Source organism: Heteronotia binoei, chromosome 2 (genome assembly GCF_032191835.1).
Source record: "Heteronotia binoei isolate CCM8104 ecotype False Entrance Well chromosome 2, APGP_CSIRO_Hbin_v1, whole genome shotgun sequence".
In the NCBI taxonomy this organism is placed as follows: domain Eukaryota; kingdom Metazoa; phylum Chordata; class Lepidosauria; order Squamata; family Gekkonidae; genus Heteronotia; species Heteronotia binoei.
Genome location: NC_083224.1, coordinates 177775575 through 177791048, shown reverse-complemented (window position 1 = coordinate 177791048; position 15474 = coordinate 177775575). Strand labels below are relative to the sequence as shown.

The 15474-nt window shown below is 46.9% G+C and overlaps 1 protein-coding gene across 1 annotated transcript; it reads right to left on the bottom strand.

Annotated features, from left to right (window-relative positions):
• Positions 1–851: 851 nt before the first annotated feature.
• Positions 852–15223, bottom strand: PRKAB2 (protein kinase AMP-activated non-catalytic subunit beta 2). The gene is made up of 8 exons (XM_060233372.1): positions 15182–15223; positions 11217–11420; positions 10033–10199; positions 8946–9039; positions 4218–4338; positions 3990–4123; positions 3018–3086; positions 852–1464 (listed from the first exon to the last, which is right to left on the bottom strand). Exons 2-8 carry the CDS (start codon positions 11376–11378, stop codon positions 1387–1389), a joined length of 825 nt encoding a protein of 274 aa, XP_060089355.1. The 5' UTR covers positions 11379–11420; positions 15182–15223; the 3' UTR covers positions 852–1386.
• Positions 15224–15474: the final 251 nt, after the last annotated feature.

The following is a 15474-nucleotide window of genomic DNA, read 5'->3' as shown; positions in this document are numbered from 1 at the left end:
AAGAGATATCATGCTATAGTAGAGATACCAAGAAACACAAGCAGCTGATGAACTTTTAACACTGTCTTAGAACTGGTGCCACTGTGCGTGGGTCTGGGCAAGGATGGAGGCTGCACACTGCCATTCTGGACAGGTGATGGGGAAGATCCTGGTTGGAAGGTGAGTAACTCCTAGATCAGAGCTACCCCAGCCAAATTCACCTTTACTTTTGTTATGCCTGTATAACATACTGATAAGAACAAAATCGGAGTCCAGTAGCACCTTTAAGAGCAACAAAGTTTTATTCACCATGTAAGTTTTTGTGTGCTTACATTGGAAATAAAACTTTGTTGGTCTTAAAGGTGCTACTGGACTCCGATTTTGTTCTATTGCTTCAGACCAACATCTGGATCTACACTGATAAGAACATTTAGATGCAAGAGTTATAAAAGGCTAATTTTTTCTTCTTTCCCCTTTATCCAGCTATGCTAAATATGATGGAGGTTTTTAAAAAAGGTTTGTGATTCAGCGTGGGAGCCACTGACACAGGCCCTTATTGCCATCCAATGAGAGCTGAGTTTACTGGAGTGACTCCATCTTCCTAGGCAAATGTACAGTTTGTACTGTACAGGCAGCAGATGGTGATCTTGAATATCTTTTTTGTTGAAAAGGGTCAGCCGTTACTGGAAATCCACTGAACGCATTGTGTAGTTGAACTGGTGAATTTTAAACACTTGTGTTTTGCATCCATTTGCTTACAGTGTGTGGATTCTATATAACACTTATATGTCTTGATAGTCAACTGCATCGTGCTTCGGTCCTTCATATGTTAGGGGGTTTTGTTTATCCCTAAACCTCAAGGTAGAGTCCTTGAGGAGAGAGATATCATTATCTCTAAGACAACACTTTTAAAACTAATAACAATTAACAATCATGTGATGGTGAGGAACAGGAAGCAGGCATCTACCCGAGGTCAGATGAAAAGACAATTCCCTTCTCTTCCTTGACTTTGCTGTTCCCATAAAGATCTCCAGGGTGAAAGAACTGCAAGAGGCCATCCAAGACAGACCACCGAGGAAGAGAGATCCAGGGTTTTTCCCTTCTCCTTTGTGTTCCTCGCAAGGAAGCCACGTTTTCAGGGTCCAACGGATAACGTGCCCAACATCTTGAGGGTACCAACTATGTGCAATTAAGAGGTACAAGTTATATGGCAGACAGAGTCACCGGGGGGAGGAAAAATCACACACGAACAAGACAAGGTTGGCATTTCACAGAGCTTGCAGCTCCACCAGGAATCCAACCGCCAGTCTTAACGCTTGCGTGTATTCCAGTGCAGGCACACAAAACAGCAGTCTCCAAATACCTCCACCTCCTCCGTCCAAAAGACAACAGGAATCAGCAGCAATTTTAAATGGGCTTGTAGAGGAGGGTGGTGACGTATTTCTTCTTGTAGCGATGGGTGGCACTGAGCACCATTACGCCATCCTATAGGAAGAAGACAGAGAAGCAGGGCTTTTTTGGTAGCAGGAACTCCTTTGCATATTAGGCCACACCTCCCTGATGTAGCCAATCCTGCAAGAGCTTACCGGGCTCTTAGTACAGGGCCTACTTTAAACTCCAGGAGGACTGGATACATCAGGGGTGTGTGACCTAATATGCCAAGGAGTTCCTGCTACAAAAAAAGCCCTGCAGAGAAGTGACAGCATGTTCATGACAGGGGATAGGTTCCGGTGGGTAGCCTTGTACAGTAGAAGAACAAGACTCAGGTCCACGAGCAGTTTAGAGACCAACAAGACATTTAGGGTATCACCTTTTGAGAGTCAATGCTCTCCTGGCCAGATTTCAAGGGACGGGGTCTGTAAAATGATAATGATCCCCCAGAGTCCATTTGGAATGCCTTCTGATTTCAACTTCTCCCTAGGAGGAGTAAGTTCACAGTCCTTGCTATCCCGCCTGGGGACCTGACATGCTACCTCCCCCCAGTCCAGTTTCAGACCATTCCTGGAACTAGCAAAATGGGGCAGAGAGGCAACGGGGTGGATTAAAAGACTATTGAATTGGCGACTGTTCTCACAATCTCTTTTCTGGCTTGAAAAAATCTGGGATCCATTTCTCATGGAAAAGATTGCTGATGCTGACCCACTGACTTCAACTGAAATCTATCCCAGAACGACCTCTTTTACAGGAAAAATGGTATCCATTTCTGAATTATAACACAACCCACACCACTTTTCTTCTGATTATATATATAAGGCTTTATGGAAAACAGTACCATTATAAACCTTTTGATTGTTTAGACCAGGAGTCCCCAACCCCCGGCCCATGGACCAGTACTGGTCCGTGGCCTGTTAGAAACCGGGCCATGAGTTGTATAATTATTTCATTATATATTACAATGTTGTAATAATACTAATAAGAAGACGGCATTGGATTTATTTCCTGCCCCCCACTCTGAATTTCAGAGAGAGTGGCTCACAATCTTCTTTACCTTCCTGCCCCACAACAGACATCCTGTAAGGTAGGTGGGGCTGAGAGAGCTCTCCCAGAAGCTGCCCTTTCAAGGACAGCTCTGCAAGAGCTATGGCTGATGCAAGGCCATTCCAGCAGCTGTAAGTGAAGGAGGGGGAATCAGCCGCCCTGAGCCACCTGGTGGGAAGGGCGGGATATAAATTGCAAATAAACTAAAACCCCAGTTCCCCCAGACAAGAGTCTGCACATTTAACCACCACACTAAAATAAAGTGCACAATTGTGTCATCCCGAAACAATCCCCCCATCCCCACCCCTGGTCCATGGAAAAATAGTCTTCCACAAAACTGGTCCCTGGTGCCAAAAAGTTTGGGGACCATTGACTTCTCACCATACAATGTCTTATTTTTGCATAAGTTTCACAGGTCCTGTAATTTATGTTTCCATTTATTTTGTAAGTGCTTTTATTATTTAATAAAATCTTTTAAAATATGAAAAAATCGGTTACCAAGTAGTTACAGGACAAAGTTGCCTTCCTCTAATGAGCTACGACAGGTCGCCCAGTCTTACCTTAATGGAGAGCGCATAGAGATGGTTCAGCATGACATGATTTGGCTCAGGCAAAAGGGCTGGATCGCACTGAAACATAAAGAAAAGTTGTGCCAAAGAGACAGTCACAGAAATACTAATGCAGCATGTTTGGGCTCTCCCCAGCCACTTGCCTGTGCCTTCATTTTGAGTTGCACATGGACAATCATCTCTGATATGCCTCATGGGGGGCTAGAAGATTCTGGCTGTCTTATGCCCCAAATCCTGAACTGTGTAGGACAGGAGTGGCCGAACTGTGGCTCTTTCACACATATCATGTGGCTCTTGAAGTCCTCACTGCCCTGTCAGCCGGCTTGGAGAAGGCATTTCTCTCTTCTCCAAGCTAAGCTGGCTGGCAGCTTGGAGAATGCATTTAAAGTTGCTTTCTTTCCACCTCTCCTCTCCTGATCTATTTTCCTTCCTTCCTTCGCCCCCCAAGAAACTCTGACCCTGGCCCAGCTGACAAAGGAGGAGAAGGAGATGAACTTCCACTTGCTTGGGCTTCATAGTGGGGGCAGCTGCACCCTTTCTGTGATGTTGGTTGGTTTCTTAAAAGCACTTGATTGGGCACTACAGAAAATGGAATGCTGGCATAGATCAGTGCCAGGGTCAGTTTCCCTGTGGCACCAAAAACCCTCAGGCCAGCCCTGGATGCGTCAATGTACAAAATAAATTTGGACTTAGAATCATAGAGCTGAAATTGGAAGGGACCTCCAGGGTCATCTAGTCCAACTCCATGCACAATGCAGGAAACTCATAAATATCTCTCCCCACCACTGACACCTGTTCCACTTGTGGGTAACCTTGCTAAAAAGGTTATGGGCCACTGCTCTAGTGGAACCATATATTTTGGAGAGAAGAGGCATCTCTCGTAATGGAAATTTCTGGGGGTCACTGCCCCACCCATCACAAGTTCTCATCACAGGGTGGGTGTGTAGGGATGAGAGCACTCACCGAAATATTGGTATCCTTGTTAAGGATGACTTGGAGGAGGTGGGGAGGGAGAATGGGTGGTGATCTGAAGCGCTCTTCAGGCCGATAGACGTACATTTCTTGACTATAAACTCCAGGAGGGGAACCAGAGAGATCTATATTAAAAAATTCAAGAAGAGGGCATGAGAAAGAAAAATCAGAATGACAGGGTCAGTGTTTGGGACAGACTAAGGGGTACAAAGGAATCACCTCGACAGGAAGACTCGGAACTTTCCTGAGAATCCACTTTTAAAGCATCAAACACCTCAAAGTCCGACTTCTTGACATGAATCAAATTGTTAATGGTTCCCATCTGACTGGTGATCACCGGCTGAAAGAGAAGACATATGGAAGGCTACCTGCCTCATCTACAAGATCAGCCCCGCCCCACCCCAGAATGCACCCTCCCCCCGATACATACATAGACATTCACAGAGAGAGAGAGAGAAAGAGAGAGACAGAGGACAGTGGGAAAACAGCCATGTTTCTCTAGGGCAGGGGTGGCCTAACTTGCTTGACATAAGAGCCACATAGAACAAATGTCAGATGTTTGAGAGCTGCAGAAGGCAGGAAGGCAGGAAGGCAGGCAGGAAGGCAGGCAGGAAGGCAGGCAGGCAGGCAGGAAGGCAGGCAGGCAGGCAGGCAGGCAGGCAGGAAGGAAGGAAGGAAGGAAGGAAGGAAGGAAGGAAGGAAGGAAGGAAGGAAGGAAGGAAGGAAGGAAGGAAGGAAGGAAAATAGATGGGGGAGGGAGGAGGGGGAGAGGTGGAAAGAAAACAACTTTACCTTTAAATGCCTTCTCCAAGTCAAACTTCAAAGGGTGGCAGGGGCTTCAAGAGCCACGCAATATGTGTGAAAGAGCCACATGTGGCTCCCGAGCCACAGTTTGGCCACCCCTGCTCTAGGGTCTTCTAGTCATCATGCTGGAATGTGCTGTCAAGTCACAGCTGACTTTTATGGTGGCCCCGTAGGATTTCCAAGTCAAGGAACATTCAGAGGTGGTTTGCCAATCCCTGCCTCTGTGTCACAACCTTGATATTCCTTGGAGGCTGCCCTTCCAAGTACTAGCCAGGGCCGGCCTTGCTTAGCTTCCGAGATCTGATGAGATCGGACTAGCCTGGGCTATGCAGGTCAGGACAAAATTGTAGTCGCTTCCCCGCCCCCACGAAGTCACAGCTGACTTATGGCAACCCTGTAGGGTTTTCAAGTCAAGAAACATTCAGAGGTGGCTTGCCATTTACTGCCTCCACGTCACAGCCCTGGTATTCCTTGGAGGTCTCCCATCCAAATACTAACCAGGGTTGTTTGCTTAGCTTCTGAGATCTGACAAGATCAGGCTAACCTGGGCTATCCAGGTGAAGATATTCTACATGGGATCAGACCAGAACCCAATGTCTGAATGAGTATGCAGTGGTACATGAAAGTGGTGAAATAGTCCTTCTCCTCCATCAACACTGCAGTAGAGGAGCCGTTCCCAGCAAAATGCTTCTAAAGGGCATTAGGTATTTCTAACACCTAGCTCTTGACCGCCACACCCCCACCCCGGATGACAAGGATTCCTAGTCCGCTATGAAACTTTTGCTAGATTCTTTGACGATGAAGTTTCTCTCATCCGGTCCCACTTGGATGCCAAAGCGAAAGCTGATCTTTGGTGAGAGGTATCCAAAGCTCCACGTGTCAAAACTGTAATGGATAGTTTTGGATGGCTCTCTCTGACTGACACGGGCAGAATACTTGGGAGCGGTGAAGGCCAAATTAGATCCTTGCTCACTCTTGCATGATTAAATCTTGCATTTCAGAGCCAGGAGAATGAACCCCTCTAGCAGAAATTTCCCAAAGATTTAAAGGAGACAATGGGGATATCTGTTTTAAAAGCCTTCGAAAGCAAAGGGAGAGTTGGCTAATGAAAGACTTACCGTATATCCTTTTTTTACTCTAACCTGGATAGCCCAGCCTAGCCTGATCTCATCAGATCTTGGAAGCTAAGGAGGGTTGGCCCTGGTCAGTATTTGAATGAGGAAAAGGAAGGAAAGGACCCCTGTGCAAGCACCAGTCATTTCCGACTCTGAGGTGATGTTGCTTTCACGTTTTCACGGCAGACTTTTTACGGGGTGGTTTGCCATTGCCTTCCCCAGTCATTTAGACTTTCCCCCCAGCAAGCTGGGTACTCATTTGACCGACCTCGGAAGGATGGAAGGCTGAGTCAACCTTGAGCCGGCTACCTAAAAACCCAGCTTCCGCCGGGGATTGAACTCAGGTCGTGAGCAGAGCTTAGGCTGCAGTACTGCAGCTTTAACACTCTGCGCCACAGGGCTCTTCATTTGAATGAGAGAGTACCAGAAAAGTCCAGGGTCCAGGAAATGGCAAACTACCTCTGAATGTCTCTTGCTGTAAAGCCCCTACAGGGCCTCCATCAGCCAGCTGCAACACATTCACAGGAACAGAATAAACGAATACAACCTTCCTTTCCAATCTGACTTTAGGCCTGGTTTGGAGACAGGGACAACTTGAGGGGGGGAAACTTTGCTATTCTTTTGAACCTGCTTGATTTGTCAGCTGGCTTTGCCACAGTAGACCATAACTGTCTCTTAAATCTGCAAAAGAAGAGGGGGCGGCTTTTGGAAATCATTCTTTAGCGTTTTGGCTTAACAAAATTCATACACCAGTGAAATGGAGTCAGAGAGATGAGCTCAGTTATGGGGTTCCCCAAAGTTCTGTTCTCTCCCTTGCACTCATCAGGGCTTTTTTTGTAACAAGAACTCCTTTGCATATTAGGCCAGACCCCACTGATGCAGCCAATCCTCCTGGAGCTTACAGTAGGTTCTGGAATAAGAGCCCTGTAAGCTCTTGGAGGATTGGCTACATCGGGGAGGGGGGGGGGTGGTGTCTGGCCAAATATGCAAATGAGTACCTGCTACAAAAAATGCCCTGGCGCTCGTCAATGTTTGCCAGGCCGCTAAACGGCATCCTTTAGTTACCATCTCCTTCAAACCTAGCCTTGCCTCTACTCACAGCAAACCTGTCTCCAAAAGATCTGCGCTTCTGTAATTTCCAGGGTTGCTTGTTCCCACATGCTCTGTTGGTGATTATCTTGAAGACATTGCAGAAGTCACAGCTGGTAACAAACAGTGGCTGCCCATCTTTTTGGTTGGACTCGGTTTCGCAGCCATACTGAACTAGTTTCAGATCAGGGCACCAGATAATTATTTGATTCAAGATGCTGGTTCTTCTGCCTCTGCATGTATGGGTCTATATGCCAATGGACATCTTAGTAGCAGGCTCTTTTGGCAGTGACCTCCACTTTGACATCATATGAAATCGGATGTGGAAGCAAGCCTCCTCCCCCCACCCCCAGCCATGGTGGCAGCAAGAAGCAGAATGGAAGAGGCAGGAATAGTATGATGGGGCAAAATAACAGGCACTGAGATGCCCCCACAGCCCTTTCTCCCCTCACTTCCCCTTTCCCAGCCAAGCTGTTCTCTGGCAATAGTGCAGCTTGGCAAAACAGCTACAAGGAAAGGGATGGTGTGTGGGGGAAGCCATTTTCAAAACAGAGCTTAGCCGTTCCCTGTAGTGGCAACAGAGGGGGCACCCCACAAGGATGCTCCACTGCATCCACTACAAAGAGTCCCCTCAGAACTGGATAAGTGCTCAGAAGTAGGAACTGAGGGGAACCCACAACTCACTTGCGATTGTTTTATGACTGACACAGGGTGGAAACCCCAGTCTTGACCAGCACAATCCATACTAGAAGAGGAGGAGGAAGAAGAAGAAAAAGAGGAGGAGGAAGAGAAAGGAGGAGGAGAAGGAAGAAGAGGAAGAGGAGGAAGAAGAAGATTAGATCCTTGCTTGCCTGGCTTACAATTGCCTTCTCTTCCTCTTCCTACATCAGACACCCTGTGAGGTAGGTGAGGCCAAGAGGGCTCTGAGAGAACCATAACTGACCCAAGGCCACCCAGCTGACTGCACATGGAGAAGTGGGGAATCAAATCCATTTCTCCAGATGAGAGTCCACCGCTCTTAATCACTACACCAAACTGGCCAAGAGGCTTTGTGTGTGTGTTAAGTGCATTAAGTCACTTCCAACTTATGGAGACCCTATGAATGAATGCCCTCCAAAACGTCCTATTGTTCACAGTCCTACTAAGAGGCCCCACCAAAGGCCAAACAACACAATACATTTTTAAATAAATTTTAGTCTGGGTTGCCCAGAATCAGCTTGCAGTTACCTCAGTCATGTAGCAGCAGCAGCAGCAAACATTTTGAACTTCTGAAGCCTACTGGAGCTGACTTAGCTCAAGGCAGCCATTGTCAGACCCAGAGGCAAGGAAAAGACAAGTATAGTTCAAGATCTTTATTCCAGCATCATGAGCAGATACAGGCCTTGTCGGAACTGGCTCTCCCACCAGTTCCTTGCTCTTATAAACCTTTGCTCTGACTGTTATAATTCAAGCCAAGTGCTCCAACCTAAAGCAGGGGATTTTATGCAGGTTCACTACTATGCTCTCATCACCTCAGGTGTTCGTTATCAGCCCCTTGGTTGCATCTCTCCAGCTCTCCTGACCTTGGTTGCATAGTAACTAGCCAATTCCCAGACATGCCACCCTCCCTTCAGATAAGCAGCAAAAAGCTTCAAAGCCAGAATAGCAAAGCACAGTGTTAGCTTTGTATATCTATTCAGATACATACGGCAAGAGGAACAAAGATGGAGAGGGCTCCTGCCTTCACCCCATACCTCATCCCCAAGCCAAAATGGCCTCTGTCTGGAGTTACCTGCATAACTTTGGAGGTGCACATGGAGTGTTCGAACCCATGCCTCCAACGTTAGGCCAACTAAACCTCCCCATGTCCTAGCCCAACCACCGGCTGAAAATATAGCGAAGAGCAGAAAGGTCTCTCAGTAACATGAGACAAACACACACAGAGATGAAAAGGCATTACCTCAGTGGGGTCATGAACCCACTGACCATCCACAAAGAACTTGTATTGGTGTTCTCCCTCTGGCAGGTCCAGAATGGCAACAAAGTCATTGTGGCTGAAAGGAGAGGAAAAGGTTAATTGCAGCACATGAACCCTAGGGTGACAGCATCCAGTGCTCAAGACCAAAAGAGAAGCCATGTTGGAACAGCCAATGGCCCATCCAGTCCAACACTCTGTGTCACAGTGGCCAGCCACACAGGTGCAAGCAACAAGGGGTGCCATGTAACAAATAATTCTAAGTAAGCGCAGGGAGTATTTTCATAGCCTAACCAGGACAGAAACTGCAAAGAGGGAAGAAGGAAATGGCAAATGGGGAGAATGAAGACCAACTTAAACAGCTGGAGGGGTGAGAAAAAGGAATCCACAAGGCTGTTCTCACAAACAAGCGGAAAGAGTTGGGTAGGACAGAAAAATGTGCATGGAAAGTTAGTTTGTTTGTTTGTCATGCAGTGCTTTTCAGAAATGTTTAGAGGTGGTTTGCCACTGACGGAATCCGCATAGCGGCCCTAGACTTCCTTGGTGGTCTCCCATCCAAGTCCTAACCAGGGCTGAACCTGATTAGCTTTCAAGATCTGATGAGATCAGGCTAGCCTGGGCTATTGAGGTCAGGGCCCCAGTCCTGCAGTGACCCGTTCTAGATCAGTAGTACAACTCAAAGGGAGACAGCACTTAAGCTGTTTTCCTGGGCTGAAAACAGAAGAATAAATCCAGGTGGGCAGCCATGTTGGTCTGAAGCAACAGAACGAAGCTGGAGTCCAGTAGCACCTTTAAGACCAACAAAGTTTTATTGAGAATGTAAGCTTTTGTGTGCTAGAAGCACACTTTATCAGACAATGAAATGGGGTACAGTTTAGCAGTGCTACATATAGCTTGTGGGTAGGGTTAAGCTCGCAAAATAGTACAAAGTTAGAATCCAGTGGCAAAATAGTGAAATTCTGGAGAATATAAGTTGCGTGGGAAAACCGCAAAAGCTAATAAATATGTCAAAATTGAATGATGGTGAGAATAGCAGTAAATGTGGAGTCTGTTATTCTGTTTTGAAACTGACCTTTTAATGAGAGGAATCTTACTGCTCCAATTGTTGAAGGACCCTGAGATGAAGACCTCCTTGCCTCCTTCAGTCCAGCGAATGACAGTCGGCCGAGCCTGCTGGGATGGCTTGGTGGAGTCATCTAGATCTGGCTGCCATGACACAAATTCTTTCTCACAAGGAAGCTGCAGCAGCAGAAAGAAGAAGAGGAGTTTGTTTTTATACCCCGCTTTTCTCTACCTTAAGGAATCTCAAAGCAGCCTTCCCTTCCTCTCCTCACAACAGTCACCTCATGAGGTAGCTGAGGCTGAGAGAGTTCTGAGAGAGGGAACTGTGACTGGCCCAAAGTCACCCAGCAGGCTTCATGTGTCTCAAAATAGCGTCACCATGATGAAGGCATCATGCCGACAGGGAGATTTGGGGAACACTCCAGGACATCCCGAACACAATGATGTCACCCCGAAGTGATGTCATCACATCAGAGGCATTCTGGTTTTTAGTTCACTCTCAAACCAGAGTGTTGCCACATGATGTTCCTGATGTGATAATGTCACTTCCAGATGATGTCATCGTGTCAGGGATGTCGCACAGCAACATTGCTGTTTGAGGATGGGTAGAAGGTTTAATGGTTTGGTTTAATGGTTTATTGGATTTATATCCCGCCCTCCCCGCCGAAGCAGACTCAGGGCGGCTCACAACCAGTAAAATTACAGTAACACTTCAACACATAATACATCATAATTAGAATTAAAAATTAAAACTTTAAAACAGTCAGGTGCTAGTATTGTTGGATGTCATTTCATTTCTGATGGCATTCAGTATTTATTAAATATCATTCCTTACTTACTATATTGGTGACATCTCCAACATGCTGACATCACATGGAAGTGGCGTCATCATGTCAGCGACGTTGGATGGCAACGCTCAGGCTTTTGGGCAAAACTCTATGGTTTGCCATAGAGTTTTGCTCAAAAAGCAGAGCGCCACCCCTGATGTCGCCAATGTGATGACATCACTTCCAGGTGACATCAGCACATCTGCGACATCCCTGCCCACCCCCTGGAACACCCCCAAGTCCCTCCACCACAGTGATGAAGGAACCTGGTAACCCTGGCCCTAATTAAGTACTTATGAAGACTGATAAAGATCAGTACAGAGCGACCACAACAGAAGGATCATGCTCAAGTCAGTCCCACCTGTACCTTGGAGTCATGGGTACTGAAGACATTTGGATCATCAGTGCTGCCCACCATGATTTTGTGTGGCTGGTCCTTGGCATGCTGGGCACTGCTGGCGCCATCGGAGCGGTGAGACTTGGAGCCGTGGCGCTCTCCAGACATCCGCTCACTGGTGGTGTTCCCCATGGTAGGACCACCACAAATTCCAACCGGCTAGGGACACGAGACCTAGAGTGAAGTTTAAAAATTTGTGTTTAGTAGGTTCCCAGTAGCACAAGATTTTCAAATGCTTTCTCAGTCATCAAAATCCAGCAAAACGCCACTTTGGTTGTGACACATTTAAGAGTAGAGAATCGATGTCAAATTTCTGGAAGTTTTGAAAAACCAAGAATTGGGACAGGGGCTGGGAGTTAAAATATATGCAATGCTTACTTTCTTAAAGCTAAACTTAATCTTGCTGCTTTAAGAGCAAATAATGCCTACTTTATAACTTAGGGTCTAATATGGTATGAGCTGACATATTTCCAAAGTTTGTACAAATGCTTCATTCCAGGGATGTTGAACTCATTTGTTATGAAGGCCAGATCTGACATAAATGAGACCTTATCGGGCCTTCCTTCCTTCCTTCCTTCCTTCCTTCCTTCCTTCCTTCCTTCCTTCCTTCCTATCTCTCTTGTGGAATCGAAGGAAATGGGCAAAAAAAGCTCTGGCTCTTTCCTTCCTTCCCCAGGGACAAGGAGGAGCCTCAGCCAACAGAAGGAAAAGAGGCTTGGTTCAGTAGCTCTGCTGTGTGATTAAGAGAGCCTGACAAAGTAAGCTCCCCCCCCCTTCGTCCCCAAGGGAGGACCCTCAGCCAGTGGAGAAAATAGAGGCTTTGTTTTGTGGCTCCTGTACAACTGAGCAAGCCTGGCAAAGCAAGCTGTGACACAGAAGGAAGCAAAAGAGAGGGGAAAGGAAGCAGACTTGCTCAAGTTATAGGGTGACAGATCTGGAAAGGGGCGTAGACATCATTTAGTCCAACCCTCTGCTCAATGCAGGATCAGCTTAGAGAGCATCCGTGACAAATGTCAGTCCAGCCACTGCTTGAAGACGGCCAGTGGGGGGGAGTTCACCACCTTCCAAGGCAGCCAGTTCCACTGCTGAAGCACTCTTTCTAAAAAAAGTTTTTTTCCTAATATCCAGCTGGTACCTTTCTGCCCATAATTTAAGCCCATTATTGTGAGACCTCTGCTGCCAACAGGAAGAGCTCCCTGCCCTCGAAGAGGCAGCCTTTCAAAAACATCAAGAGAGCAATCATGTCTCCTCTCAACCTCCTTTTCTCCAGACTGAACCTTCCCAAGTCCCTCAGCACTTAGTCCTGAAAAGCCTTACACTCAACCCAAAGGAGAAAATAGGAAGGTGTGTGTGTGTTTTTTTAAGTGCTCCTTGAATTTTCCAGTTTTTCTCTTAGAAAAACTGAACCAAAAAAAGGTTCTCCTCGGAACTTTTTTTCCTGATATTTTCCCTTTTTTATTTTTTCACCCTGAGCCTTCAGACCTGTGTTCTCTGCCAGAATGGAGAAGGACTATTCAAATTATGTTTATGCTTGCCATAAAGAAATCTGCTGGGGGTGTGTATAATCAAGTAATTAACAGTCCATTTTGGTCACCCAGTAAGATCCCAGAACGCCCAGGAGGTCAGGCTAGGAAATCCTATACCAAGGAAATCAACAGAGTGAAAGCAGCAGCTGCTCTGAAGCCTTCCTATATCTCTCAGCCTTGACCTGGAGAAGAATCCTGTTTTCTGCAACGCAAAAGAGAGGGAAGAAATCTCTGAATTGTGTCTTAGGTCTTGTGAAATGAAAGGCTGTGAAAGAGGGTGGAAGGCCACACACAGAAATCAAGCGGCTTCCAGCAATACCAGATCAACTCCAAGCTTGATCCAGTGGAAAGGCACACTCGCCTCCTTAGATGAGCAGGGAAAAGCAATTTCAGAGCTAAAGGCAAACCCCAAAAAGCAAGCCCCCCTTTTGACTGCAAAAGATTCTGCTATCAGCAGAAACAAGCACTTTTAGTCATCATTGTGGACCGTTAATTCAATGCATAATGCTCACTTAAAGAGGGGAAAGAAGAGAGAAACTGTATAAAGTTCTGTCCCAGGGGTGGACAAACTGTGGCTTGGGAGCCACATGTGGCTCTTTCACACATATTGTGTGGCTCTTGAAGTCCCCACTGCCCTGTCAGCCAGCTGGGAGAAGGCATTTCTCTCTTTAAATCACTTCTCCCAGCCAAGCCAGCTGGCGGCTTGGAGAATACATTTGAAGTTAACGTTGCTTTCTTTCTACCTCTCCCTCCCCATTCTATTTATTTATTTTATTTTTATTTATTTTATTCAATTTTTAGGACAGGCTCAGGTGGGTTACATCATAAAACAATCAACAGTAAAAACAATTTTTAAAAATTTAAAATATATAAAATTTGAAACTACAGAGTGACAATAGAGACTAAAATGGAAAGTTCTGCCTCACAGACATGGCCTGTTGTCCAGGGCTTTCAAACATCTGATGTATATTCTACGTGGCTCTTACATTAAGCAAGTTTGGCCACCCCTGTTCTATTCACTGTGTTACCTAAAGAGCTGTGTGATTTCCACCCTCCCCCTTTTGTTTACAAGGAAGATTTGGGAATGGAAGATCAATATTGGCCCAGAAAGTGTCTCCTGGGGGGGGGGGGTTTCTCTGGTCCACTCACCCAAGTAGTGGCTTCTTCAGAGGCTCAGCTCCCTCTCATCCACAGGTGAAATGACAGCATTCCTTTCTAGGCCTGCCTTGCTGCCAGCCAGATCCAAGCCCTTTCTCAGCTTGAACCCAGTCTACAAGAGCACAGACCCAGGAAGGGTCCAGTATCCTCGGCTAGGGGGCCACAAAAATACCCTGAACCAGACCCTACGTCTTTCTTTCCAGCAGAAGGGTGGTTATTCAGCATCAGGGGAACTTCTTTGCTCAAAGGCAGCCTTCATCCTTGCTAGGTCTACACTTCAAACAGGTGTCTGAAAGCTGAAGATTGGTGAGCCCAAGTTCAAATCGTGCCAGGGTGCCTCCTGGGGAAACATGCTTCTCTGTAAAGTGACCGGAGCAGGAGCTCCTCTGAAGCAAAGTTTCATTTGCAAAATCAGGTCTGCATATTGCTCTTTTTCTCCAATATGCTCCTGAAGGTATATGTGGTGTCCCCCTCCCCAGTTGGGAGTTAGTTTAGTGTCTGATGGCCCTTGAACACCTCAAGCCTTAGAACCCAAGGCATGCTTCTCAGAGCATGTGCAAAGGGCAAACACTGGATTTCCTCCAGAGAACACATCCTTGAGGGTGTACAAGTTTGTTTCCCTGGACGCCACTCACAGAATATTCTGCAGAGAGTCATTAGTTAGATTGACAGCCCTGCTTGTTTGACAGCTGCCAACCAAAGAGCTGACGTATCGGTAAAGAGATCATCTCAGCCGACCACCTCAAACAGGAGATTGCAAACAAACAGATAACAAACACCACTGAGGGAGGGCGATAACGGGAATGGAGCAGCCGCGACCTTGAAAAAGCATTAGTTCAGACACTGCTGCAAGCTCTAGAATCGGGGAGGAAGGCCCCTGTGCCTATGCAAAGAGCAAAAGCTAAATTGCCTCCCGGTTTGCTTTACTGTATTGGATACCATCTGGTGCACGTTGCGGGGAGAGAAGGAATGCTGTATTTGTTAAGATCGACTACCCCCCACCAGCCCGTGTTCACCATCTGAAGCACCAGATTGCAATCCAATAAATAATTCTGCGGACAACAACGAAGGCGGCGGTGTTCCTGAGCATACGCTGAGTGTTTTCCCCTAGATAACGGAATGCAGCTACCACAGCCAGTCCCTGCCTGAGATAGACAGGGGGGGGGGGGGAGGAAACCCAAGCCGCCACCCACTCTCCCTCATGCACCCTTCTTCTGCCTTCAGTCGCTGACACTCCCCCCCCCCCCTTACCTCTGGAGCTGTCTTCGTCCCCCCGGCGAGGAGAAAAACAAAGCGCATGCGCGTCTCGGCTCCTCAAAGCCACCTCAAAGAGATAATTATAGAACAAGGTTTCTGTTTTACTTCCGGTTTCTATGAGACTGCAAGTGGAGGGGGAGAGAGGGTTTATTGGGCTGTTGGTAAAGAGGGATAAATGCCAAGAAGTCGAATGCCGCGGTTAAATACATTTCGTTGCAAAACCGATAAGACGGAAGAAGCGCTTTGCACCGCCTTCACCGTCCAGTTCACGCGCAGCTCTCGCCCTC

What these genes read in the sequence shown, in the direction of transcription:
- PRKAB2 (XM_060233372.1), bottom strand. Translation starts at nt 11,378, where the DNA reads ATGGGGAACACCACCAGTGAGCGGATGTCTGGAGAGCGCCACGGCTCC. An exon ending in GGGTTCATGACCCCACTGAG is followed by an intron (nt 4,339 to 8,945) that starts GTAATGCCTTTT and finishes CTTCTCTTTCAG; the next exon opens with CCGGTGATCACCAGTCAGAT. An exon ending in ACAAGGATACCAATATTTCG is followed by an intron (nt 3,087 to 3,989) that starts GTGAGTGCTCTC and finishes TTTATGTTTCAG; the next exon opens with TGCGATCCAGCCCTTTTGCC.